The sequence below is a fragment of the Myotis nattereri genome (genome assembly GCF_964212035.1).
Source record: "Myotis nattereri genome assembly, chromosome: 19".
NCBI classification, from domain to species: Eukaryota; Metazoa; Chordata; class Mammalia; order Chiroptera; family Vespertilionidae; genus Myotis; species Myotis nattereri.
The window spans coordinates 18,376,912-18,403,707 of record NC_138095.1 but is presented as its reverse complement, the minus strand read 5'-3'; the positions used below and the strand labels follow the sequence as shown (position 1 = coordinate 18,403,707).

At 55.1% G+C, this 26,796-nt stretch overlaps 2 protein-coding genes across 2 annotated transcripts in view; both read left to right on the top strand.

The window, feature by feature from the left end:
* SNX19 (sorting nexin 19) overlaps nucleotides 1–26,796 on the top strand; it is a gene marked incomplete at its 5' end in the record, with an annotated part of 400,377 nt that overhangs the window by 329,347 nt on the left and 44,234 nt on the right. The gene's annotated exons all lie outside the window — the stretch shown is intronic.
* ADAMTS8 (ADAM metallopeptidase with thrombospondin type 1 motif 8) lies at nucleotides 248–20,967 on the top strand (the record flags this gene model as incomplete). Its single annotated transcript, XM_081114257.1, has 9 exons — nucleotides 248–979; nucleotides 9,324–9,563; nucleotides 10,398–10,533; nucleotides 11,273–11,440; nucleotides 12,301–12,602; nucleotides 14,908–15,091; nucleotides 17,418–17,590; nucleotides 17,729–17,904; nucleotides 19,806–20,967. 9 exons carry the CDS (start codon nucleotides 248–250, stop codon nucleotides 20,374–20,376), a joined length of 2,682 nt encoding a protein of 893 aa, XP_080970383.1. The 3' UTR covers nucleotides 20,377–20,967.

The window sequence follows — 26,796 nt, the reverse complement described above, 5'->3', positions numbered from 1 at the left end:
CGGGCGCGCGGCTCGGGGCTCCAGTTACTCGCGCTCTGAGCGGCGAGCAGGCGCGGAGGAGAGGGCTGCGCGGCCGGAGGGGCCGCCAGGGGACCGGGCGGCCACAGGGCCCCGCGGGCCGAGTCGCTCCGCGACCCGATTGATCTCCTTTTTTCCTAGAGGGAGCGGCCCGGCCGCGCTCGCGCCGCCAGCACCTGCCCGCGCCGGGCCGGCTTCTCCCCTCTCGCGCGCCGCCGCCGGAGCCCCCATGCCCCGCGCCGCTCCCCGGTGGCCGCCGCTCCTGCTGCTGTCCCTGCTGCTGCAGCCGCTGGCCCGCGGCGCCCCGGCCCCGCCCGGAGCCGGGGGCCCGGCCTCGGAGCTGGTGGTGCCCACGCGGCGGGCGGGCGGCGCGGGCGAGCTGGCGCTCCACCTGTCCGCCTTCGGCCGGAGCTTCGTCCTGCGCCTGGCGCCCGACGCCAGCTTCCTGGCGCCCGAGTTCAAGATCGAGCGCCTCGGGGGCTCCGGCGCGGCGGCCGGGGGCGAGCGCGAGCTGCGCGCCTGCTTCTTCTCGGGCACCGTGAACGGGGCGCCGGGGTCCCTGGCCGCCGTCAGCCTGTGCGGCGGGCTGAGCGGCTCGTTCCTGCTGGACGGCGAGGAGTTCACCATCCAGCCGCGGGGCGCGGGGGACGCCCTGCAGCGGCCGCACCTCCTGCGGCGCTGGGGCCCCGGCGCGCGCCGCGCCCCGGCCCACCCCCTCCCCCGAGGACCCGCGTGGGGCGCGCGGATGGGCGACGGTCCCGGGCAGGAGCGCGAGGAGGAAGAGGAGGACGCGGCACCGGAGGGAGAAAGCGAAGAAAAGGAGTCAGAAGGCGCCCGCGAGCTGCCGGCACCTCGGGGGGCCGCGAGCAGGACCAAGCGGTTTGTGTCCGAGGCTCGCTTCGTGGAGACGCTGCTGGTGGCGGATGCGTCCATGGCGGCCTTCTATGGACCCGACCTGCAGGTAGGACTCGCTCTGACCCGGGGAGGTCCCCTGTCCCCTCCCGGAGTCCCCAAATGCCCCCCTTCTCTGTCCCTCAGAAAATCCTTCATGTTCTCCACTCTTCCCAAACAAGGTTCTTGGCGTTCTGAGAACGCGCGGGAACTCTTGGCTTAACCTCTGACACCTGGGCTACCAACTGCCCCCCCCCCCACGTCCCTTCCAAATTAGGGTGAGGCCCCAACGTCTCCCCCTCTCAGCTGCTCTTCCCACCCCCCACCCCCGCCATCCCTCCCTTCCTAAATCTCACACAGTTCTCGGCAAACTGAACTGAAATGGGTTTTAAGCACCCCCTCTCCCAACACAGATGAAAACTGAGCGTTTTGGGAAAACGCCCACCCCATTTCTCAGCCCTCTGCTGTCTCCAGATGGGAGAGGCTGCCATGGGAAGATGTGGCTATTTCATTCCCTTGCAAACAGCACGGAGGTTCCCATAAATAAGATATGGTTTGGAGGGAACTGAACCTGGAGCGGGGCTGCCCCACTTCGGGGTGCCCAGCTGGTTCTGATCAGGGGGCTGGGGGTGTGGACTACCTTGCCAACCTGGCGCCCAGCCCCGCGGAACTTGGCAGTGCCAGCATCTGCACAGAAGGGAGGGAACCAGAGTTTCTGCCTGGGGGCTCAGTCCAGGAAACTGAAGCTTCAGTGGGAAAGGGAGGGGAGAAGGGAGTGGGGATAGGAACTCTTCAGGGACTGTTCTTAGGGGAACCAGAACTATATACTTGGTCCACCCCAGCTGATCGGAGCCCAGACCCAGCTCTCCGCCGAGCTGGGGCAGGAAAGCTACATCCAGGGCATAGCCCCTGTGGCCAGATGGTTTCTAACTAGATTCAAAGGTGTTGCAGACCCTGCAGGAAGGCCTGTGTTGCCCTCAAACCAGGGGAAGTATGGGGGTGGCACTCTCTCTTCCCCGGGGAACACAGAACCGGTAATGTGCCAGGTAGAGAACTCGCCCGCCTGGAGGTCACAGTGCCCTGAACCAGGGTTCGTGGCCCCTGGAGCAGCTCAGTGAACACTGACAGTGATGGCAATCTCGGCGGGGGACCCTATCCGAGCATTTCGGCATCACCCCTGCAAAAGAGGCCAGACAAGGCGCAGTCGGCCCTTCTGTTTCGCACCCCATCTTTCCCACCCCACAGTCCCTGGGAAATGCATTCTAGATGGAAGGATGGAAAGACTAGGGGGTGAGAGGTTCATGTGGCTGCTCCTCTGGCCACTGCAGGGTCAGGTTAAACCTGGGTGGGCCCCTCTGCATGCTATCGGTTGTGTCTGTTTATCAGTCACGGGGTTGCCTTCCCCCAGAGCATGGCAAGACAGCTGCGACCCCTCCAGGCGGTCTGCCCCGCAGGCTCTGGGTCTACACGGACCTCCTACCTGTTTCCCTGCAAATCCTAGACAGGGTGACAGGAGGGGCTTCTCCCATCCCGGGCGAGGACCCGCAGGCCTGGCTACTAGGGTGCAACAGCAGAAAGAGACTGAAGTACGTTCATTGCAAACCCAGAGCTGAGCTGCTGGGCCCCTCCCCACACGTGGACCAGTGTCCAACATCTGCCTGGGAACCAGGAGATACGAATAACAAGACCTCAGAGAAGCTGCAGAGAAAGCAATTGCTTGTCAGTCTCTGGAGCCGAAAATGTCCTTCTTAATGCCTTCCTCCCGCCTCGCTCTCTGAGCTCACTGAGCTCACCTTGACACTGAAGATACTGAGCCTTTGCCTCAAGGACACACTTGACCTCTGCAGACACCAGCGCCACGGAGAAGCAGGCGTGGCTTGGTGCTGGGCTCCAGGGTGCCCAGGCCCCTGAGCAGGAGGCTGGGCTGCGTTTTGACCCAGGTGTGCTGCACCAGACAAGTCGGCATTCTCCTCGCAGAGCCGCCCGGGATGCCGCCTCATAGGACGCCTGGCTGGATGGCCTAGCGTAGGCTTACCCCGTGCCTGCCCCTCCGCATACACTCACAGCGGCGTACCTCTGCGCCCAGCTAGCCCAGGTCAGGACAGCACATCAGCATGGGCATCAGGCACCTGTGAAGGCTACGTCCCTCTCCCTAAGGTGTCTACTGCTAGGCCTTACACCTCAAAGAGAAGTCCTCTCCCTCGGTCTCGTGTCACAGCCCACCTGCACCCCTGCTGGGGCGGGGCAGGGCTGAGGGACAGCTGGTTTTATGATTGCCCACAGGCCCCTCACCAGCTGTGGAGATGCCACAGGAGAAACTTGAACTTCTCGCTTCATCCCCTGGGCTTCCCAAATGGGCCCATGAGCTCAGCCGGGAATGAATGTCAAGTCTGGTTCCCCAAGACCTTGCCTGCCCAGACCCTTCTCCCCAAAATAGAATAAGTAACTTTCTCAGGAGTCTCCTGGGGCCTTCATCACACGGACAGAGGCGCTTTGGGGTGTCTTAGTGACCAGGCACATGATGAGGATGCGGAGAGCTTCACCCGCTCAAGGGCTTGGGCTTCCTCATCTCTGAAGAGAGATACCTGGACCGGGTAACCTGTGCGGCTGCTTCATGACGACTCTTCGAGAAAGGTCAGCGCTGTGCGGGGAAGCCAGTCTGAGTGCGTTCAGCTTGAGGAGGGGTTTCCACGCATCAGCTCAGCGGGAACACCTGTGAGGGGTTGGCGGACGAAGGTGCAGCTCACACAGCACGTGTGACTCCGCAGGTCCCGTCTCCTGAGCCGGAGGGCAGTGCTGTTTTCTGTGCCCGGCTGCCTATAGCTCCGCGAGGGCCTGTGACTATGGCTCCGTGGGCCCCCGCCCCTTGTCCATACTGAGGGAACGGGTCCTTGAATCCAGCTGTCCAAAGATGCCCCACCAAACCCGATACCGAGAAGAAACCGCCATAAAGGCCGAGAGAAAGAAGCAGCTGGGCTCCAGGCTGGTCTCACGGCTGAGCCACAATTTCCCAGAGCTCCGTGCTCTTCAGTTCACTTAATCCCTTCTCAGAGGGGCCCCTGCTTCCCACCTTCTTATCTGGTTTCAGAGGGAAGGAGCCCAGACAAAGGGGGCTTTCTGAAAAGAGGGACCACCTCGGAAGAGAGCATTAACTCCGTCTGCCTCCGGCTGCTGCTAGTCGCTCTGGATGAAACTGGAGCGGGAGTGAGGGTGGGCCCAGCAGCTCCCCGCTCAGTCTGGGAAATCGACCTGTCAGGGGTCAAGGGTGAGCTGAGCTTCCGAATTCCCTTCTCAGCGGAGAGGGTCGTAGGAGTGGCGCCCATTGTCCCCAGAGCAGACGAGAGGTTTCCCAAGATGTCAAGCTACCTGCGAGTGGTTTCAGGGAAGGGCTAAGTCATAGCCATTTCGTCTCCCCTTAACCATATCCTCTGGGGAAAATGTCGCCCGCAAGCCCTGACGCTGAAGTGACTGTGTATCCCACTTTGCCCAGCGTAATCCCAGCATAGTCCCAGGTGGTCAGAAGTGACCTGCTTTGGAAAAATAACAGAAACGGATGCATGCCCCACTCTCTCTAGCCACCCAAGTCTTCGTGGATGAAAGACAAGTGGCGTGTCCATGCGAATTATGTTCTCCCACTGGCAAAGGAATGAGTCTCTTTTTTTTATCTCTTTTGTCTGCTGCAGTCAGAGTGATCAGCAATATGAAGTCTTTTCCAAAGAAAATGCCTTAATATGCAAAGGTTTCTGATTCGTCATCTCCGCCTGCCCCGGGGGTGAAGGGTGGGGTGTGTGCCTAGATGACGTCAAGGCCAGGTTGTTTGCTTTTGTGCTTTGCGTTTGTTTACTCTGTGCTGTAGTTTTCCTCCAGGCAGTAAACGGGGAGACAGTCAGTGTCACCTTGAAGAGGATGGGCTTTGAAGGGTAATGGAAGTAACTGACTGTCCTTGAGCAAGTTACATTAATTTTTCGCCAGAACAAGTATCCCAATGTCCTGGCAGTGTGTTGAGGATACAATAAATATGGAAAGCACCCGAACTAGTGCCCAGCACATAGTAGGTGCTCAAGAAAGTATAACTGATACTAGAGTTGGCTTCAGTGATGGTCCCTGGCACATAGTAGGTATTCGACAAAGCATAACTGATACTAGAGTTGCCTTCGGTGATGGCATTTGTCAGAGTAGGAGCCCAGTGCGGTCACCTGCCATCATAGCCCACCACTTCTGTATCCCCTCTGCTGTCCCATGGCAGAGAGGGTCTCCTTTCAGCTTGCTTGGCTCAGAGTTTCATGCTTGACTCCATGTGGTTCTGATAAGTTTGTGCCTCGGAGAAGTGGCCTCGCCCTTGCTGTTTTTTGTTGGGGTGGCAAGAACGGCACCAGGTATTAGACCAGTGGGGTCAGACCAGACCTGGGTTCAGCAACCTCGGTACTTGCGTTCTGGCTAAGGAAAGAATTCAGAGCCAAGACCCAAACTCTAAGAGAATGTTTATTTGGAAAATCAGAGATAGAAGAAGTAATTCTTAGAAAAAAAAAAAAAAACTGGCTTAGGTAGCAAGTTATAGAGGTAAAGGAAGGCCCCTTGGAGCTTAGACGTGAGGAAGGTCAAGGCAATGTCCCTGAGGGGATGGGGAGGGGCAGGAGGAAGGGAAAGGCTCAGGCGTGCTCCCAGGAGGGGAGAGCCAGCTGGGTCCTCTGTCCTAAAGGTTTTAAGGGGGAAAATTTTAGGGGAGGTCCCAGGGGAAGATCTCAGGAGACTATTCAGCAGCTTTCCAGGTGTGTCCTTTCAGGGTTGGGGGCTCCCCTGCTTAAGTGGGCACCAGGGCAAGGGGTCATTATTCAATGTAGCTGGTTCTGCGTTGGCCGTGGTTTTGCTTGTCTGGTTTTGCTGCTTTTCTGGGCCTGGAGCTGAAATACAACCGAGGCTTAGATGTTATCTCCAGGGAAGAAAGGTCAGGGGGTCCAATACACATGACCAGTGATGTGCTTGGGAAGACAGGTCACCCTGGGGACGAGTTCCCACCCTACCATTGTCCTTTGCTGGCGCCCAGGGCCCTGGTGACCTCCGTACCTGGCACATCGTCCTTGCTCTGCTCATGTCTAACTGCCTACACATCTTGAGAACGAGGAGAAATGAAGGACACCCGTGTAGGACCCTCTCTTCTCCTATTGCTTCTTTCCTTTTCCTTTCTTCTTCCCACCTCCTCCTCCTCAGCACAGTCTCGGGCCCTGGAGAGATGCCCAGAAGGAAAAAAGGAGAAGAGCAGTTGCTGAGGTCAGAGGGTTTCTGTGTGTCCACCTCCCTCTCCTCACGTCTCCCAGACCCGCCGCCAGGAAAAGCGGGAGGACCCACAGTGCACAGAGCCAGTGAGCAGAGCAGAGCGGGTGGCACTGGGGGCAGAAGAGGTTGCTGGAAAGACACTGGACCCAGGCCCAGCCTCCCCTCAGCTCCACCCTCGTGGCTTTGGCTGCACCAGAGCTCTGGGGTGGGATCTCCTTGTTTGTAGCTCAAAGAATCAAAAGAAAAAAACTTCCCTAAACTGGCTGGGGAAGGTCTCTCTTTTCCAGGTCCTGCGGGAGCCCATGGAGAAGGAGACTCCCAGAAAGATGGCCCGCCCTCCCAACAAGAGTGAAGGGCGTCAGACCCCCAATCACTCAAGAGCAGGGAGTGTGTGTTTTTTAACACCATGGGCCTGCTGGCCCTGGGCTCTGTCCAGCCTACCGGCCGTGCTTGTGGGAAGTTGTCTGCTGTATTGGGACCCCATCCACAGGGGCACAATCATACCCACAAGCCTCAGCCGGCAGCCTGCACTGGGGTGCAGGGAGGTATAAATAGACACCAGGTGGTGGAGCGAGCCATCTGCCCTTCTCCTTCCTGGCTCTTGAGCCACTTCCCGGAGAGACCGTAATTCAGGCCGAGGGGGTTGGCTGAGAATCGGAGGCTCACCGACTCAGGGCCACCGCCCCACCAAGGCCCAGTGGTCCTTCCCCTGCAGGTGTCAGGCATTCCTGCCACCATTTCTCAGAGGAGCTAACGCTGGGGATGGTGACCCTTCATCTCCAAAAGCTCAGTGGGACAGAAAAGGTGGGTAAGTGGGACAAGGTTTGGGGATTTTTAACAGAAACACAGGACCACAATGCAATGGAAATTATCTTCTGAGATGGCAGCCAGAGGACCTTCAACCATCCTCAGATCTAACCTCTCGTCTAAGCCACAGGCAGAAGGGAATAAAACCTTAGGGCTGTCCAGACAAATACCAGAAGGCCAAAGGAAATGGCCCTCTAGCCGGCTCAGCACAGCAGTCATTCATCTGGAGAAGATGCTAGGAGCTACCTCAGCTGCAAAGGAGAAGACCCCCCTAAAAAAACTCTCAGTGTTGGGGAGCGTCTGATGCTTCACCCCATCCTTTGGGGGGCAGTTCACACCAGACTGCTTGGTTTACCCTGGGGACTTGGCCGTTGTATGGTGTCCACACAGCTGCTGGCCTGAGGAGCCTAGGTCTGACCTGCCCAGCTTGGGACTGCAGACTCCTCTCAAACCTCAAGTCTTCGGTTCCGTGTATAATTTTCTGGAGTCAGTGCTGAGCAGCTGGCATCTCTTATCTCCACACCTTCTTTGTGAGACATCATCTCCCCAATTGCGAGATTATGAAATCGGGACTCAAAGGGAAGAATTCTTATGAGGAGAGTGGCAGGTTGCCTGGAAAGAAGTCCCAGGAGTTGGTTCCTGGCCCATCAGACTCTGGCCCTTCCTAGGGCAAGAGGCCAGGACACTCTTTCTGCCCCCTGGGAGCCCTGAAGGGCTGGACAGGAAGTGGCCTCAGCAAGCTACCATTCCTCAGCCCTCACCCCTGGTTGCATAATGATGTGATTGCTTTTTTCCCCTAGGAATCCAACTCCAAGAGCGAGAGCGCCAAGTTTCAGCTTTGCTGATAAGATGTTTACATCAGCCTAAACATAGCCGGAGTACTTGACACCCTCAACAACCTGCCAACCTCTGTCTGTAGGGCTTACAAAATGCCTGGCTTGTCGCCTGCGAGGTGAACAGACAGATCCCATTCACAAATGAGGCGATTCGTCTGGATCTCCCACACATGGCCCCAGACGGCGGAATGTCCCTCTCTAGCCTTTCACTCTCCCTTCCCCTCCTTCCACTCCCACCTTCCAGATCACCGGAGAGAAAAGGAGAGGCTCCTAGAGACGGTGCCCCAGAGAACAGAGAGCGGGGCCAGCGAGTTGGCTGCTCAGCTGGCCACACTCTCGGCTGAAGGCACCCTTGCCTCTGCCCCTTTGTCTCCTCCTGTGCAAAATAACCCAGGAGAATGCGCTGTTAGAGGCAGGAGCGTGAGCTCCAGCCTGGCCTCCTCCAAAGGCGTGGGAGCAGCTGGCAGCCCGGGGACAGGACAGAGGCCCAGCGATGACGTGGGCTGTCTCAGCTGGCCTGGGTGGGACTGGAAGCAGGTGTGAGCCTCCGCATCTGGGCCTCATTAGGCCCACAGGGTTCGCTCAAGCCCCAGGCAGAAGGGAATAAGCCCTTCAGGGCTGTCCAGGCAAATGCCAGGAGGCCGAGCACTGGGACACTTAATGAGAAGATTGTGGGCCCCAGAGACGGACAGGCCTGGGCCGCATCTGGCTTGAAGAGCCGTGTGGCCTTACATGTAGGGACTGTGATACTGCTTCACAGGGTTATTGTGAGCATGTAAAGAGGTGACATTGGTGAAGTGTGGGTACCACGCCGGAAGCAGAGTAGCTATTGTTTGTCGTGACAACCAGAGCCAAGTTTTCAGGGTTAACATTTCATCCTGCAGAGTAGGCTTTCCCCACAGACATCAGGAGAATGCTGGACGCTCAGAGGGGAATTCTACTCACCTGGAGCACTCAGATCACTGCTTCTGGGCTGAGAATGGAGAAGCGGGGGGAGAGGGGCATGGCAGGGAGACGGCCAGTGTCAAGGTCAAGGCTGAATAACCAGCTTGGTCCCTTAGAACTTTCCGTGAGGGTGGAACGTTCTGTCTGCTCAGTCCAATACAGCGGCCAGAAGCCATAGATGGCTATCAACAGACTTGAAATGTGGCCAGTGCGACGGGGGAGCTGTGATTTCAGTTTCGCTGGCTTTTAATGGACTTTGATTTACATGGCCACATGTGTCTGGTCAAGATGTTACATGCACGCGCTTCGGAGCCAGGCAGTCTGAGCTCACATGCTGGCCGTGCTCTCCGTAGATTTGTGATCTTGGGACGCAACTGGCTTTTATGTGAAATGAAGGGTCTGGAGGCTGTGAGTTTTCAACAAGATGCTATTTATCGGGCACTCGGCCCAGAGCGGGGCACACGGGGTGGGTAACAAGAGGTGATGGCCGTGGGCAGGCGACGGGCTGGGAGATGGAACCCTTCACTCTTCCTATTCCCTCCTTCTCGACAGAACCACATCCTGACGCTCATGTCGGTGGCGGCCCGCATCTACAAGCACCCCAGCATTCGCAACTCCATCCACCTGGTGGTGGTGAAGGTGGTGATCGTGGAAGATGAGGCGCAGGGCCCCAAGGTGTCTGACAATGGTGGGCTTACCCTGCGCAGCTTCTGCAACTGGCAGCAGCGGTTCAACTTTCGCAGCGACCGGAACCCAGAACACTTCGACACGGCCATCCTGCTCACCAGACAGGTCTGTGGACGGGCTCCGGAGACCCCGGGGAGAGGGGGAAGGTGGGGTTGGGGTGCGGTGACTGGGTCAAAGGGAGGGCCAGGGCCAGGGCTCCTGGGCCTGCCCGAACGTAGGGACTGCCTCCCCGCTGGCCCCAGCTGGGAGCCTCGGTGTGGAATGAGGAGGAGGAGGAGGTCATGAGGACAAGTGTGAGGTATTTGCAAGGGAAGGGGAGGAATGCCATACGGGCTCTGTTCCAAATGTTTGTGACCAGCTGTCTGCTGAGGTCATAACTAGAGGACACGCCGTCCAGTAAGAGATCTGGAGTGGGAATTAGAGAAGAGGTCCCTCTGCGGTGATGGTTTAACATATGGCCAGGTAGCCAAGCCGTTACCCTCGCGATTTCCCCAAATCAGGAGGCTGCCCATCTACCTGGTGAGATTGAAACTCCAGGTGGGCGGCATCCTCAAGGCTAGAGAGTGGACTCATGTGTGCAAGGCCCTGTCTACTCCTCAGTCCTCACAACAACCCCACGAGGCAAGTTCCGTTGTACAATTCCCCGTTTTACAACCGAGGAAACTGAGGCACAGAGTGTCACAAAGCGGCGGCGCCCCCAGCCCAGCCCAGGCTCCGTGTTCTGAACCGCTGTGCTGGCCTGCCTCCCCCAACAAGCCGTCCAAGCCCCAGCCAGCCCAGCACAGGCCAATGTAGAAGGAGAAACGGTCTTCCCTAAACCAGTGTCCTTTGTGAAGAAAGAGGGATCTGGGCTTTAAAAATGTCCTTCGACTCAGGAGGAGCAGGAATAGGGAGATGTCCTCTGTCCGTTCTCACACTCTCACCCTCTCCGCCTCGCAGAACTTCTGTGGGAAGGAGGGGATGTGCGACACCCTGGGCGTGGCGGACATTGGCACCATCTGTGACCCCAGCAAGAGCTGCTCTGTGATCGAGGACGAGGGGCTCCAGGCGGCCTACACGCTGGCCCACGAGCTGGGTAAGAGCCGCCCTGCCCGCCTGCTCCACGCTGCCTCTTCCAGACCCAGGCTCACCCAGCTCTGAGCAATCGCGGGCCCTCCCGGTCAGCCAGGTCCCCCTCCTGATTCCGTGGACCTGTGAACCAGGAGGTCACCCATTCCATTCCTGGTCAAGGCACATGCCTGGGTTGCAGGCTTGATCCCCAGTGTGGGGCCTGCAGGAGGCAGCTGATCAATGATTCTCTCTCATCATTGATGTTTCTCTCTCTCTCTCCCTCTCCCTTCCTCTCTGAAATCAATTAAAAAATAGATAGTTTTAAAAAGGAATAAGAAGAGGGATGCCGAAACCGGTTTGGCTCAATGGATAGAGCGTCGGCCTGCGGACTGAAGGGTCCCGGGTTCGATTCCGGTCAAGGGCATGTACCTGGGTTGCAGGCACATCCCCAGTAGGAGATGTGCAGGAGGCAGCTGATCGATGTTTCTCTCTCATTGATGTTTCTAACTCTCTATCTCTCTCCCTTCCTCTCTGTAAAAAATCAATAAAATATATTTTAAAAAAAAAAGAAGAGGGCATGCTGCTCCCTCAGTCCCTCCCTTCTCTCCCTTCTCCTCCTCCTCCTCCTCTTCCTTCATCTCCTCTTACGCTTCTTCCTCCCTCTCTCTCTCTCTCAACCTGTGGGAGCCCTGGAGCAGGGTGGGGAGGGCTGCCAAGCAGTGGAGGCTGTGAACGTAAGACCGAGGGTCTCTCTCTGTCCCCAGGGCACGTCCTCGGCATGCCCCACGACGACTCCAAGCCCTGTGCACGGCTCTTTGGGCCCATGGGCAAGCACCACATGATGGCGCCCCTCTTCGTCCACCTCAACAAGACGCTGCCCTGGTCTCCCTGCAGCGCCATGTACCTCACGGAGCTCCTGGACGGTGGGCACGGTAGGCCTCCCTGGCCAGCTGCTGGCAGCGGCGCTCTGCCCAGCGGGCTCCTTAGTGAGCTGCAACAGGAAGCATCATAGCCATTGAGGGTTAGAAGAGGCTTCAGAGATCTGGCCCTTGCCCCTCGGCCTGTGCCAGGGCCTCCCCATCCCCACAGAGCATGCTCCTCCTTGCCCATTGTCCAGCAGCCTGAGTCCCGGGCTCATCTAGACTCAGTCACAAAGCAGGTGGAGTTGGCCGGAGGAGGTGGGTCTGAACAGAGCTGGAAGGAGCAGAAGAATGTTTGCAGCGCAGAGGAGGGAAGAGTGTGGGGCTGGCACGGGACATTGTAGGATCGCTTAGCAAGGCAAAGAGAGCAGGGAGTGGGGGCCCAGGTGGGCCGGGAGCGTGCGCCCGGCTAAAACAGCTTGGTTTGTGGAGCAAAACAGTGAAACACAATTTCTTTTTGATTCTTCCCCTTGAAGGAGGCAGGCTCACATATAACACAAAAATGATGGATTATCCAAACACCAGCCCTTGGGCTTCGCTTTGCAGGCCATGGTTTTTAAGAGTTCATTTACACCCCCGGGTACATTGACCTACATTAGCATGACAGTTTGCTGGGTAAACACTGAGTCTGGTAAGATGTTCTGGAAAAAAAGGAAATCCTATCTTGAAGATAACTGTTGTGGCTGATCGTCGAAAATGGGACAGATTCTGTCTAGATGGCGAGTGTTGAGTTTTTAAATTGAGGTCAAGGGAAAGCTAATGTCTAGAGCTTAAACTTGTCCGTCGGGATTTGGGGGGTCCTATGGGAGCCATCCGGGTGTGAGAGAGGAAACCGGCCCCTGACTCTGGCCTCTGCTTCCTCCGTTTCTCAGGAGACTGTCTCCTCGACGCCCCCACCTCGGCCCTGCCCCTCCCAACCGACCTCCCGGGGCAACGGGCGCTCTATGAGCTGGACCAGCAGTGCAGGCAGATCTTCGGGCTGGGCTTCCGCCACTGCCCCAATACCTCTGCGCAGGACATCTGCGCCCAGCTCTGGTGCCACAGGGATGGCGCCGAGCCCCTCTGCCACACGAAGAACGGCAGCCTGCCCTGGGCGGACGGGACGCCCTGCGGGCCCGGGCACCTCTGCTGGGATGGCAGCTGTCTTCCTGCGGAGGAAGTGGAGAGGCCCAAGGTGAGCAATGGCTCCTGGGGACACAGAGGTGGGCTGGGGTGAGGGGCAGAGTAGGGAGAGCTGTCTGTACGGAGAAACCACACTTGAGAGCGAGGAACTAAGGGACTCTGGGCTAGGCTGCAACCAGGACTTCTAAGTAAAATCACTCATATTTTTAAAAATATTTTTATTGATTTCACAGAGGAAGAAAGAGGGAGAGAGAGACAGAAACATCCATGTTGAGAGAGAATCATTGATCGGCTGCCTGCTGGCATGTGCCCTGACCAGGAATTGAACCGTGACCTCCTGGCTCATAGGTCAATGCTCAACCACTGAGCCATGCCCACTGGGCCAGTCATATTGTTACAAACAAAACAAAGCATATTTATCCAAACACGAGAAGAGCCTTCGAAGCTGAGCTTGTAGTGAATGGATGATGCCACCGGTGCCAGGGCCTGTGGGGAGCTCCCTGTGGGATGGATGCTCTGGAGCTGACCTGGAGGCTGTGGAGGTTGGTGATTATAGGAGACACTCCGGCCGCAAGACCAGAGCCTGGGCACTCGGTAAACGGAAGCCACTCTGGAGTCTTTATAAACAGATAAGAGTGGCCTGGAAGAGGACATTCCATCAAATGAAGGGGAAAGGCTCATAGCCTACCCATGTCTGAGCTGAATTTATAATGAGAGGTCGAGAGAATGAGAGTGATTGTGGGGATTCCATACTCAGGGATGGGGAGGGGAGGAGGAACCAGACGGGCTCTGACAGGCAGAGAAAACTTGGCCCCGGACACAGTGAATCTGCAAGAGAACCCAAGGCAATGCCGCTGAGAGTTTTAAATGATTCGCTTCTTCGCCCTGCTCTTAATCCTTCCAAGCCGTGGGCTGATCACATTTCTCCTGCCGCCAGTCACTGAGCCGCCCCTGTGAAACGGCATCCATGGAGTTAGGCAGCCTGGTCCTGGCCCAGCACTGAACACCAGGGTGGCCCGAGCAGTCACTCTCCCCAGGGCTGTTCTCAGTGACAGTGTCCTCGGCACTGAGTCTCCGGAGCCCAGTTCTAAGCCTGAGCCGGGCTGGGAGTCATGGCTTCACCCTCAGCCGCCTCTCATCCTCCCATCAGACACGGAGCTTCTGGTCCAGGGGTCTCCCTCTCCTGAAGGGTGACCTTCACACATCACTGAGGAGAGGGGTAGGGAGGGGGTCCGTGCAACCTTCCCCAGGCCAGAGCCACGCTCAGTGCCGGGAGCGGTTGACATGGATGCTCATGGCATGCTATTTCTCATCTAATACTATATCTGTGTAAAATAAAAAACACCGCACCTTTATGATTATATATTCTAAGCAAAAATATGGAAGGATATTGATGAAAATCATGCCAATGTTTTTTTATCTGGGTAGTTACACACTTTTTAAAATATATTTTTGTTGATTTCAGAGAGGAAGGAAGAGGGAGAAAGAGAGAGACATCAATGATGAGAATCATTGATCAGCTGCTTCCTGCACGCCCCACAATGGGGATCGAGCCCACAGCCCTAGCATGTGCCCTGATGGGGAATCGAACAGTGACCTCCTGGTTCATCAGTCGCCGCTCAACCACTGAGCCACGTCAGCCCAGCTAGTTACACTGTTTTAATGTGTTCCTTTCTTTTTTACACTTTTCTGTATTTTTCATTTTTTATATAAGCAAATGCTACTTTTTTTTTTTCATTTTAAAAATTATTTTCAGTTTGAAAACCCTTGAGCGCACCAGTGGCAAAGCTTTGTCCTCACAGGCCAGCTGTAAAGTCCAAGCAGCTCTGTTTATTTCCCAGGGACCATCTGGCCCCTGACCTGGCTGGCCAACCGGCAGCCACACCTCCCAGAGGTTATTGCTTTGGACCAGGACTCCTCAACCCCGGCATAGTGACAAGGGCGGGGGGGTTGGGGGGGGCTGAAGGTAGGGGGGTGTCTTGTTCATGGTTGGCTGTGCATTGCTAGGTGCTTAGCAGCCCCTCATCCTCTCCCCACTCAAGGCCAGCGGCATAGACCCTCTCCAGCTGTAACAGCCAAAATGTCTCTAAACACTTCCAAACGCCCCCAGTGAAGAACTGCTATGACAGAGCCAACCTTGTTCCCATGAAAGAGTTTCATTCGACAACCAGCACTGAATGCCGTGCTGAGGGCCAGGCGCTGTTTCAGACGCTGGACAGTCGCCATGCGCCGGCCTCTGTTCACAGAGCCCACAGCCAAGCAGGCCGCGCGGCCATGAAACGAATGGTTAGGGCCGGGTACTGAACCCCATGCCCCATTCCTATCTCAGCTCCTGACTCGGAGGCTCTGTGTTGCAGGCCGTGGTGGATGGAGGCTGGGCCGCCTGGGGGCCTTGGGGAGAATGCTCCCGGACCTGCGGAGGAGGGGTGCAGTTCTCACACCGCGAGTGCAAGGACCCCGAGCCTCAGAACGGAGGGAGATACTGCCTGGGGCGGAGAACCAAGTACCAGTCCTGCCACACAGAGGAATGTCCCCCTAGTGGTAAGCATCACTGATGGCCACGCCCGCCTAAGATCCCCAGAGGAAGACGGAGCAGGCAGTGTCTCCCGATCCCAAGGCAGCGCCTTCCTGTGACCCAGACCCAGTTTTAGGGCAGCCCCTAGTGCCCCAGGACAGCTCCCCTCGTGGGGGAGGCGGGGGGGGGGGAGCGGGGGTGACAAAGCCCAGGAGAGGAGCAGCCCTGGCCTTCCCAGATGTGGAGATAGAGGATGTCCCTCCCAACCAAACTCGTTTGGGGGAAGGAGGCTTGCAGAGAAGGCTTGGGTTTGGGGTAACATGCCTCCTGGAGGCCTCTGAACCCTCTTCTGTGTGCGGACTGGAAGTGTTTTCCAAAGCCAATTCAGAGCCAAACCTCCAATATCTTCCCTGTCCACATCCAGCCCGGGCGGGCGGGCGGAGGGAGGGTTTCTGCATCTGATTCCAGTGCACGTTCCTTAAGGGGAGAGTTGCCCATGTTCCCTTGGGGCCGTGGCAACTGCCTCGGAACCTTCCCAGGAGGCACCGCTCCTTGGCATAGACCTCCCTTGGCGTGCTCCTACCCCGAGTACCCGCTAGAAACACAGGCACTGCCTCAGAGGCAGGCACGGGCAGCGGCCGAATGGGTGAGAGGGCATCGTTGGGAATTTTGTCCCAGCTTCCCCCTGCGCAGCTCCGGGAAGTACTGGCAGGCAGCAGAAGGTCCATCCAAGGGCAGAGACACCCTGCCACTGGCTTGGTGTCTAATGGGGCATCTGCAGCAGTCTTGCAAGACGAGAGAAACAGCAGTGGCAGGGGCTCTGGGAACTGCCTGGAATTGGGAGAGCCTGCCTGGCACACGGGCGAAGCATTCCCTGGAACGGTGAGGGTTTGCCAGGTAGATACGGACAACAGTCATGATCTCAGATGCACTGGGAGGAGCCATCTCAATCCACAAGTGTCTTAGTGCCTCCTGTGTGGCTTCTAGACTGTAATCGATGTTATAAATGACATAAAAAAATGCACAGAGCATGGTCTCCATCCGCAAGGAATGCGCAGTCTAGCTAGAGATCCAGACCCTTTTACGAAGCCAGTAAAACTTAATCTGTGAAGCACAGACTCCTGGCTCCTGAGGAATTCCGAGGAAGGAAGAGCCGGGACTGGTCAGAAGCTCCCGGCGGCGTGAGGGCTGAGCAGAGCCTGGGGACTGAGATGGTGAGGAGGCCTGGGAGGGTGGGCCGGGAGACGGGGCGGTCTCCAAAGGGCTGTGACTCACCAGGTGGAATGGGCCGGCCTTTCAAGAGCAGACGACAAGGTCCATGAGAGCTAAAAAAAAATGGCATCTAGACGTTCTCAGTGCCAGGTGTCCTGGCCAGTCACCTGGGAAGCATTATCAAACCAGAAGCCCTGGCCCCTCCATGTACTGATCAGAATCTGAGGAGTGGGGCCCAGCCACCTGTGTGTGAAAAGTCTCCACGGCCACGCAGATGCCTAGCTGAGCCAGAGGACCTCAGTAATGAGAGCAGGTTCAATGCCAGGATTGTGAAATAAAGTCGTACTCTGACGATTGTTCTGGAAGCAGCAGGCAGCCGGATAGGACAGGAGGCAGCTGGCGTAAGCGGCTGGGCACTAGGGCCCCAGGGAAGCCACGAGGCCTGGGCCTGTGAGAGGGAGACTGAGGTGCTGAGAGGGGGCAGACACATTTAAAACCAGATTGTCCTGGTGATAGAAGGATTTAGGGACAGCTCAGACATGGAGGATGTAGAGTCTCAGCCTGGAGCGTGGAGGTGTCACCCAATGAAAATCAATCCAGTTAATGAGGGAACCGTGTGCAGCTGGACTGTGCTGAGCTGGTAATCACAGCACCTACACATGGAGTCCCCCACAGACACCCAGAATCGCAGCAGGTGGGGCGTAGGGCGAGACTGGATCTGGAGCTGTAGATCCGGAAGTCCCCGGCCACGTGTCCAGTGTCACCGAGGGAGTCAAGAGAGAGCATGACAGCAGAGGCCCCAAAACATAATTCCATGCGTCACTCTGTGCTTCCCACACTCACTGAATTGTCCCGTTTCCACCTAAGTTTATGTATCTGTAAAACACAATGTCTTCCTCCAATAGAAAGGACATTCATCCCAGAAAGGCCAGCAGAGGCCAGACGCTCCTAAGGGTCACACGTGGAGCTGGGTCAGGCGGACCTAGAAATACTGGGCCCAGGTGACACTGGACCTGTGTCCTGGGGTCGGGTCAAAACCAGGCGGAAAAAAAGGCCCCCAAATCCAGGCATTTCTCCAGCTGGGTCCTCCCTGCTTCAGCGCAGCGTGTTCACTCCATGCCTTTTTCTTACTCTTTTCAGAGAAAAGCTTCCGGGAGCAGCAGTGTGAGAAGTATAACGCCTACAATTACACCGACATGGACGGGAACCTCCTGCAGTGGGTCCCCAAGTACTCGGGGGTGTCCCCCCGGGACCGCTGCAAATTGTTCTGCCGAGCCCGGGGGAGGAGTGAGTTCAAGGTGTTTGAGGCCAAGGTGAGACTCCTCTTGGAACTCAGAACCACAGATGAGGATGAAGAGCACCTACCAGCACCACCCCCTCTCCCGACTCCCCGCCAGGGGCTGCCTCTGTGCCCACCATCCCCTCTCTTCCTTTCCCTTCTCCTGCTGCAGGTGATTGACGGCACCCTGTGTGGGCCAGAGACCCTGGCCATCTGTGTCCGTGGCCAGTGTGTCAAGGCTGGCTGTGACCACGTGGTGAACTCGTCTACGAAGCTGGACAAATGTGGGGTGTGCGGGGGCAACGACAACTCATGCAGGAAGGTCTCCGGCTCCCTCAACCCGTCCAGGTGAGCCTCCTCGTAGTTCAGTACCAAGGTCAGGAGCAGAACAGGCTTTGGAATCATGTCCCGTAAGTTTTGATTGTGCTGCTACTTAATACCCATGGAATGCTGAGTTTCATTGTCTTGGTAAAATGTCAGCAGTCCTCCGTATCTCAGAGTCGTTGTAAAGAGCCATGAGATGGGACATGGGGAGCACTCGGTACAGGGTCTGGCCCACAGAGAGGACCGTGCACGGGGCAGCCAGAGGCCACAGGGACAGGGATAGATTATCTCTGAGTCAATCAACAATAGAGTTACACTGAGTAACCGGGACCTTTGCCAGAGAGCAGCTTTTCCAGGCCTGTTTGAGGAAGGGCATCTCACCCCATTCCTGGAGAGCCTGTCTTTTGGCAGCTGAATCTTTAGAAAAGGGGGTACAGGGAGGGCGGCCTCCATGGCCTCAGAGGCCTCAGTGCCTTCATAAGTCTGAGCACTCCAGACGCTTTCTTGCAGCTTAATGTTCCTAGTATTTAAGTCCTTTCACCTCTGTGACCTTGTTTGATTCCTAAAATAAATCCTTGAGGTGAGCAAGGCCAACACTATTATTCCCCACTTACAGATAAAGAAACTAAGGTTCCATAAGATTACCAGACTCTTCTAGGGTCACCTGATCGTTCATAACAGCCAGGAAGAGAACCCAGGTTTCTTAGCTCCTGGATAATCTTCCTGCCGCTGCAGGCACTTCCGGAGAGGAAGGCAAGGGCAGGTGCTATGCAGCCACTCTGGGCCCCTGTGTCTTTCTGTCTCACATCTCATCAGGCTCAAGAGAACAGGATCAGCCCACAGCAGACAACCTAGAGGTCTTTTCAAATTTAAAATCAGGAGATATAGAAAAAAGAAGCCTGGAATATGGGATGTACAGATACTGGGTCCCCCAGCTGGCTCTCTCTTAGACATTAGACAAATGGGCCCAATAATATATATATTATTGGTTTCAGAGAGGAAGGGAGAGGGAGAGGGAGAGAGAGATAGAAACATCAATGATGAGAGAGAATCATCAATTGGCTGCCTCCCGCATGCCCCACACTGGGGATCGAGCCCACAAGCCAGTCATGTGGCCTGACTGGGAATCAACCATAACCTCCCAGTTCATAGGTCAATGCTCAACCACTGAGCCACGCCAATGGGGCCTTATGGATACTTTCATGCGCCCTCGACTAGGCAGCTGGCCCCAGCTGGGCATAAGGCAAAAATAGTGAAGAACCGACTGGCTGTGTTCCTTAGTCCCTTTCACTTTCTTCCCAACCTGTGTCACCCAAATGCTTCTACCCCAGAAGATAAGAACTAACATTCCTCCAGACACATAAATCCCTACAATAGCATTGAAATAGTTTCCCAAAATAGCATCCTATCCACCCAGAAGCACGGCTCGAGGTATCTGGGTACATAGGAAGGTAGCTCCTCTGTCCGGCTTCCTGCCCTAGAGCCATGTGAACCCAATACAGAGAACTGTGGACTCTCAGAGGTGGGGGTGAGGTGTCAGATTCTGGAGTGAGTGTGTGGAACACATTCTCCCACATGGGTTTGAGCTCTGGCTATGAAAGTAGCAAAGCAAAGTTTTATCCCAGTGCAAAAACGAAATGTGTTTGAGATCTCATTTGAGCCAAGAGCTGCCAGGCTTGGCAAACCCCTCTGAGCAGCCTTCCTCCTGTGCTATTGTCAAGACCCACACATCCCACCTGCTCAGCCCCAACATTGGAAATGGAGTTGTTGGCCCCGGCAGCTAGTTGATGTAGAGCTTCGAGGCGACTGCATCATTATTTGCTACTGGTTTTGTCTGCCAGCCCCAGTCACCAGCAGGTTCACTTCCTTAGGCGCTGGACTGGGAAGGCACCGGTCCTAAGGGTGTCTTTCTGTTCCTGTCCTAGTTATGGCTACAATGACATCGTCACCATCCCAGCTGGTGCCACGAACATCGATGTGAAACAACGGAGCCACCCGGGGGTCCAGAATGATGGCAACTACCTGGCATTGAAGACCGCGGACGGACAGTACCTGCTCAACGGGAACCTGGCCATCTCCGCCATAGAGCAGGACATCTTGGTGAAAGGGACCATCCTGAAGTACAGTGGCTCCATCGCCACCCTGGAGCGGCTACAGAGCTTCCGGCCCCTGCCTGAGCCTCTGATCGTGCAGGTCCTGACAGTCCCCGGTGAGGTCTTTCCCCCCAAAGTCAAATACACCTTCTTTGTCCCCAATGACGTGGACTTCAGCATCCAGAGCAGCAAGGAGAGAGTGACCACCAACGTCATCCAGCCACTGCTCAACGCGCAGTGGGCGCTGGGGGACTGGTCCCCGTGCTCGAGCAGCTGCGGGGCTGGCTGGCAGCGGCGGACCGTGGAGTGCCGGGACCCCAGCGGCCAGGCCTCCGCCACCTGCAACAAGGCTCTGAAGCCCGAGGATGCCAAGCCCTGTGAGAGCCAGCCATGCCCTCTGTGACCGAGTGGGGCGGGGCCAGTCTTGTGCTCATGGACTCGGGCTGCTGGGGCGCAAACAAGTGTCCCCACTGTGGTGGCCCTCCGTGTAGAGGTGGCATAGTCGACCCAGGTCTCACCTTGCACCAGCCCCGCCGGCACGGGGAGGGGAAGAGAGGATGGGCCAACCGAATATAATGTCTACTTTCTCGTGGATGGGACCTTGCTTGGGTTCAAGTAGAGGGCATAGGTTAAAGGTGAAAAGTGCACCAGACCCAAACGGGAGACTCACTGAGCCTGTTTGCAAAGGACTAGCAAAGTTAAATGGGAAAAAAAATTGTTTTCTATTGGGTTTCCCCTATAAATAATCTACCTCAAAGGGGAAAAAGTATCCAAGAGAGGTGTGGGGCAGGGGGCCAATGGCGAATGTCAAAGCAAGCTCCTGAGCTGGCTTCCAACGTGATCATGACTCTCTTCAGTATTAAAAACCCATCACCTGCGGGGCTGCAGGGCTGTGGAGAGCCTCCTGTGTTCTCAGGCCTCCACCTGCAGGGGTGGCTCCCGTTCAAGTATTTATGCAAATGTGTCTCTGAACTAAAGTGTGATCTTGTGCCAACATCGTGGTCTGGTCTGGTTCCGTGTTTCTTTCGAAAGGGCAGGCGCCCAGAGCCCCAGGACAAAGGCTAGCACTGGGTCAGCACCTTGAACACACTGGGAAGCAGGCACTCGCCCGAGAGTCGTTTCCGGCTTCCTCCGGGGCTCTCAGACACCTGCTGGAGCAGCTGTTCATTTGCATAATCCAGACAAGTGGTCCTCAAACGTTCGTGGGCATTAGGATTATCCAGAGAGCTTCTTGAAACACAGACTGCTGGGCCCATCGTTTCTGATTCAGCAGGATGATCCTAATGCCCCTGAAATGAGAGTCTGCATTGCCAACAAGTTCCCCGGGGGACGTGGAGGCTGCTGGTTTGGGGGCTGCACTTCGAGAATCACTGCCCTGGTGGAAACTTCCAGTGCACAGGAGTCGTTGTTATGCGATGCCTCTGGGCTCCTTTTTCTTGAGCATGTGTTCCCATCCTCACTTTTACCTACTGACCAGCTGGAGATACAAGCCCCTTAGGGTCTGAAGGATTCAGAGCCCTGGCTCTTTCTCTCCACACCAGATCCATTCCCATCTCTAGGCCCAAGCAACTGCAGCTGTCCCCACCGGCCCTTTTACACAAAGGGCATGTCTCCCCAGCCCCCAGAAACCTACCTCTAAAACCCCCTCTCCCATCCCTAGCTCCTCATCTCTTTCTGGCTCACGGGAAGCGTCTGGCTCAGCCTTCCACGCGGTCTCTTGTAGATGATACGGAGTCATTGGTCATAAATGGGTGAGGAGAAACAGACAATATCAAGAAACAATATTCTAGTGAAAAGAAAGAAAATATGTACATTTTCATCTTCCCTCCCTTGTCACCTTTTACCCATTTGCCCTTCCCTTTGGTTTTCTCTTAAGACCCCTTCAGATATATGGTGACATGGACAAAGAAGATGCTCTATGGAGCCCTACGTGTATGAGAAAAAGGGCCGGCTGAGGACTCAGGCCCTTGGGTACGAGGCAGACTGGATTTCAGCCTCTACCGTGCCCTTAGCTGAGGTGTGGGGAACATTTTATCTGCCAAGGGCCATTTGGATATTCATAACATCATTTGCAGGCCATACAAAATTATCAACAGAAAAATTAGCCCACTGTATTTGGTCAAACATTTAATTAACTCCCCCCTAATGCCTTGGCAGGGCCAGACCAAAGGATACCATGGGCCTTCTACGTCCCTCGGGCCGGACGTTCCCCACCCCTGCCTTAGCTGGTCCCATGAATGTGGTGCACGGTGGCTGTTGACCAGTCTTCCCGTCTGCCCTTCTGATCTGCCGACTGTTTGGTGAGTGGGAGGCGGACGTACCTAAACATAAACAAGCACTCACGCAGGCATGCCGACGATGACTAGTAACACCAGAGCTGTCCTTGCTGTGAGTCAGTTTCGCTGAGGCTCCTGTATGTTTCTGCCATTCTTCATCTCCTTTTATTGTTCATTCTCCCCCAAATAATCAAGGCCAAGTGTGTCCCCCATTAACTGCTCAGGCCGGTCCAGCTGTGCCATCCCTACCGCCTGCATCACACCAGGCACAGCTTTCGCCCTGGAGTTCAGCTGGCAGCAGGGCTGCTGATGTGCAAAGCAGAAAGGAATCCAGCTTGGCTCTTCCTCGCTGTGTGGGCTCGGCCAGGCTCACAGAATACATACTTGTTTGTGTCTGGAAATCCAACAGCTGCAGCTCAGGGCCTCGGAAAACAGATCTGCAGAGAGAGGCCGCACCATTATTTCCCACAGCCAACACGACCACCCTTTTTTTGCCCAGATAGGAAAAGACTGCGTTTGCACTGCTGGGAGTTTGCGTGTTGTAATTAGCGCTCCTAACGGACGCTGGTACCGGCGCCTCCTCCTGGGAGTCCCCGTGGCCCTGACTCATCAGGTGGTTTGGTCATTCATCTGTATCCTCCCAGTACCTGCCGTAAACATCTCATCAAAGGGGTTGGATTAACGTCCAAGTTCATTTGCAACCTTTCGTCCTTGAGATAAGTGAATCCTTGCCTGAAATTTATTTTCTGCCCTCATTTCCCCGTAGCTGGCCAGAGAGTTTTGTGAATTTGCAAAAGGATGCAACACAATTGTTGCCCAACCCACTCAGCAAAACACCCCTTTCTCCCAGGAACATCTTCCAGGAGTGATGGGGCCATTTTCCCACCAGCTCTACGTCTTGCTCTCGGATGACGTCCACTAGCTTCTAGACCAGTGGTTCTCAACCTTCCTCATGCCGCGACCCTTTCATACAGTTCCTCATGTTGTGGTGACTCCCAACCATAAAATTATTTTCGTTGCTACTTCATAACTGTCATTTTGCTACTGTTATGAATCGTCATGTAAATATCTGACATGAAGGATGTATTTTCATTGTTACAAATTGAACATTATTAAAGCCTAGTGATTAATCAAAAAAAAAATATGTAATTATATATGTGTTTTCCGATGGTCTTAGGCGACCCCCGTGAAAGGGTCATTCGACCCCCAAAGGGGTCGCGACCCACAGGTTGAGAACCGCTGTTCCAGACCCTTCGAGTTTGGGCTTTTTAACCAAGTGGGCCTCCTAATGAGGGCTGCTCCTCCTTCCTAGCATCCAGTCATCTGATGCTTCTTTCCTCTGGACTCTCTTCTTTTCGTCCAAGCTTTGCTTTTCCTGCTAAAAAAAAAAAAAGAAAGGCCAAAAAAAAATTTTAATGACAAGAACAATGGGAAAGTTCTTCAGAATATGTTGGCTTTGGCTTTGTCTTGATAGTTTCAACTTGCGGTCCAGGGAAAACAAAGCGAGCGGCTTTGTCACCACTGCACGCTTGAGTGTGCGAAGCGGGAGGCAGTGTCGCTGCTGGGTGCCAGGGCTGCGCACACGGCCCCGACGCCCAGTGTCCAGTCTCCCCCGGGTCGGAGGAAGAGAGGCTCGCGGGCCACAGCCGCTTCTACTCCACGTGGTGGGCCTCGCATCACCGGTCCCTACAGGAAACAGCCGCATCCTCTTTGCTGTCTGGAGATTAGGGATGGTTTGTCTCTTAGAGTGAACAGAAATCTGGAACTTACTGCAGAGAATCAGCTGTGGTATGACCCCTGAGTTTCTAGGTTTCTGCTGCCACTGCCTTAGGACTTCCTTTTGCCTCGGCGGTGCGTTGAAGCTGTTACTGAACATGTGGCCAAGATACGACATGAGGGAGGTTGAGCTTGGTGAAGATAGTGAAGGCCACGTCCTGAGTAAGTTAAGTGACTATCCCTGACTCCTGTCCTCCTCCCAGCCTGCCCTGCTCTGTGTAGACTGGAGGAGAGCCCCTGAGTGAAGAAAAGAATACTCCCACCAGTGTACCCCACCCCCAAGTCCACCATCAGTTGGACAATAAGCCATCCCAAGACTCTGAGCAGGCACTGCCCATGGGCGTTCGATGGAAGGTAGAGGAAGGGAGCACCACCACCCCCACCCTCACACACCCCCTCCCCCTGAGAAAGATAAGCAGGGACTTGCTCACCTTTGGGGGCCCTTGGCTGAAGGAGAGAAAATCTCTATGAGAAAGCTCCCCACCAGCACAGCTCATTTTCCCGTGGCCCCTGCCTGCACTGCAGCTTTAAGAAAGTTGCATGTGCACCTTGAGGCTCCGTAGTTGAGCATCGACCTATGAACCAGGAGGTCCTGGTTTGATTTCTGGTCAGGGCACGTGCCCAGGTTGTGGGCTCAATCCCCAGTAGGGGGCGTGCAGGAGGCAGCTGATTGGTGATTCTCTCTCATCGTTGATGTTTCTATCTCTTCTCCCTCTCCCTTCCTCTCTGAAATGAATAAAAATATATCTTTAAAAAAAAAAAAGAAAGCTGCATGTGGAATGTGAAAGGGAAAGAAGTCACCAACCTCAGTGGCATTTTGAAAATTTTCTAAAAAGAACAGAATAACACACCGCAGGGAGCTCAAAGTTGGGATGCTGGGAGAGCAGGGAGATTGGGCTATGACCCCCGTGCCCTCTCTAACTCACCGGCTCTGTGTCGGCCCTTCCAGGCACCTGTCTGCTTTCTAGGCTGAAATTTCTCAATGGCCTGGCTGGACGTATCAAAACAGGTGTGCCCCTTTACACCTGTCCGCCCTTCTTCAGATGTGGTGCTTCTCTGGTATTCCAGTTGCGAGGTAGTTGGCCTTCCTTGCTTAAAATTGAGTGACATGCCCTAGCCGGTTTGGCTCAGTGGATGGAGCATCTGCCTGCAGACTGAAGCATTCCAGGTTCGATTCCAGTCAGTGGCACGTGCCGGGGTTGCTGGCTCGATCCCCAGTAGGGGGCATGCAGAAGGCAGCCGGTCAATGATATTCTCTCTTATCATTGATGTTTCTATATCTCTCTCCCATTCCATTCCTCTCTGAAATCGATAAAAATATACTTATAAAATAAAATTGAGTGACAGCCAACCCACACCCCCAAAAAAACTAGGTAAAGGGCCTCCTCACAGACACAGCTGCAGTATTGGGAAGATAAAGATGAGAAGACCCCTGTACAAGCATGTTCTGCACAATAATGCTAGTTCAGGGAGAAAAAAATACAAGAGGCTTCTAAGATACCTGTCCCTTTGAGAACATACTCTCCCTCGGGCTCTGGGTTGGGCTCAGCGATGAGAGACAGAAAAGTGCCTGCTAGTCTCCCACCCCTATGAGCTGCCCAGCCTACCCTTGGAAGATACATGATTGCCCCAGGAAGAGAGAGAGTCAAGAAGCCTTGCTCAGACCTTGCCATTCCTCATTCCAAATATCGTGTAAAGTCGCAGGCACACTGAAGAGTTTGTCCTCAGCCAAACACAACTTCCTGTTTCTAAGAAAGGGAAGAAAAAAATAGTTGAAAGGGTTTTTGGACACTGGCGATTTCAAGTTTCTATAAACGCCAATGAATCAGACACATGTGGAATAAATTTCTCCGGAAGTAAAAAAGATGCTGTGAGTTCCTCTTGCTGGACCAGAAAGTGGGAAAGGGTAGCTGGGATGGGAGGTGCACCAGACATCGAAAGGAGAGAGAGAAGCCATGTGAATGCTGGATCAAAGAGAGGGTCCCAGTGATGACAAGGGTCAATGTGGGCCCTCCCAAGGCCACATCCTGAGCTTGCTGATTACTCAGAACTTCTCCACCTCTGAAATCATACATGTAAATATCCTACTCCCTGACCACAACTTCCTGTCGTTCCAGATTCCTCACCAGCTCCCGCTACACATATTCTAGGGACCCCCCAGATCCTTGGCCACCCCCATAGGCACACGTTCCCCTGTCTTTATTTCTGTCTCTACTTCTTTCCCTGTGCTGCTTTGAGTCTGTGTCCCAGCACCTCAACCTCAATCTTGCCAACATTCCCAACTTGACTTTCTGTGATGCTCCCTCCAGAAGCAGAGCCCCTGGCACCGCTCTCTACCTTGGGATCATTATCCTTATGCTATAACCGGGCTCCACAGCACTGAGGGGATTCACACCCCTGAGCACATAGTTGCCACTATAAACCTCCTAGTCGCCAATGAAAAGTCTGACCAGCCACCCAGCAGGCTTCCGTAGTCAGCTCTATTGCTACCTCTCTACAGCATTATTTTAAACTTTCTCCACTCTCCTCAAGTTCAGGATTCTGCCACATTTCCCCTTGCTCTGAGTAGATGACCTCACCTCCTTCTACTAAGAAGAAACCAACACTGCATCTCCCATGAGACAAGAGAGAGAGAAGGGCCACAATCTCACTGTTAACAAATCAAGTTACAGGCCCAGATCTAGAGGAACATTATAATTCTACCTTATTTTGGATTCAAGAGGCATATTCCCATCACTCTGAAGTCCATAGAAGGGTGAAGATTCAGAAGA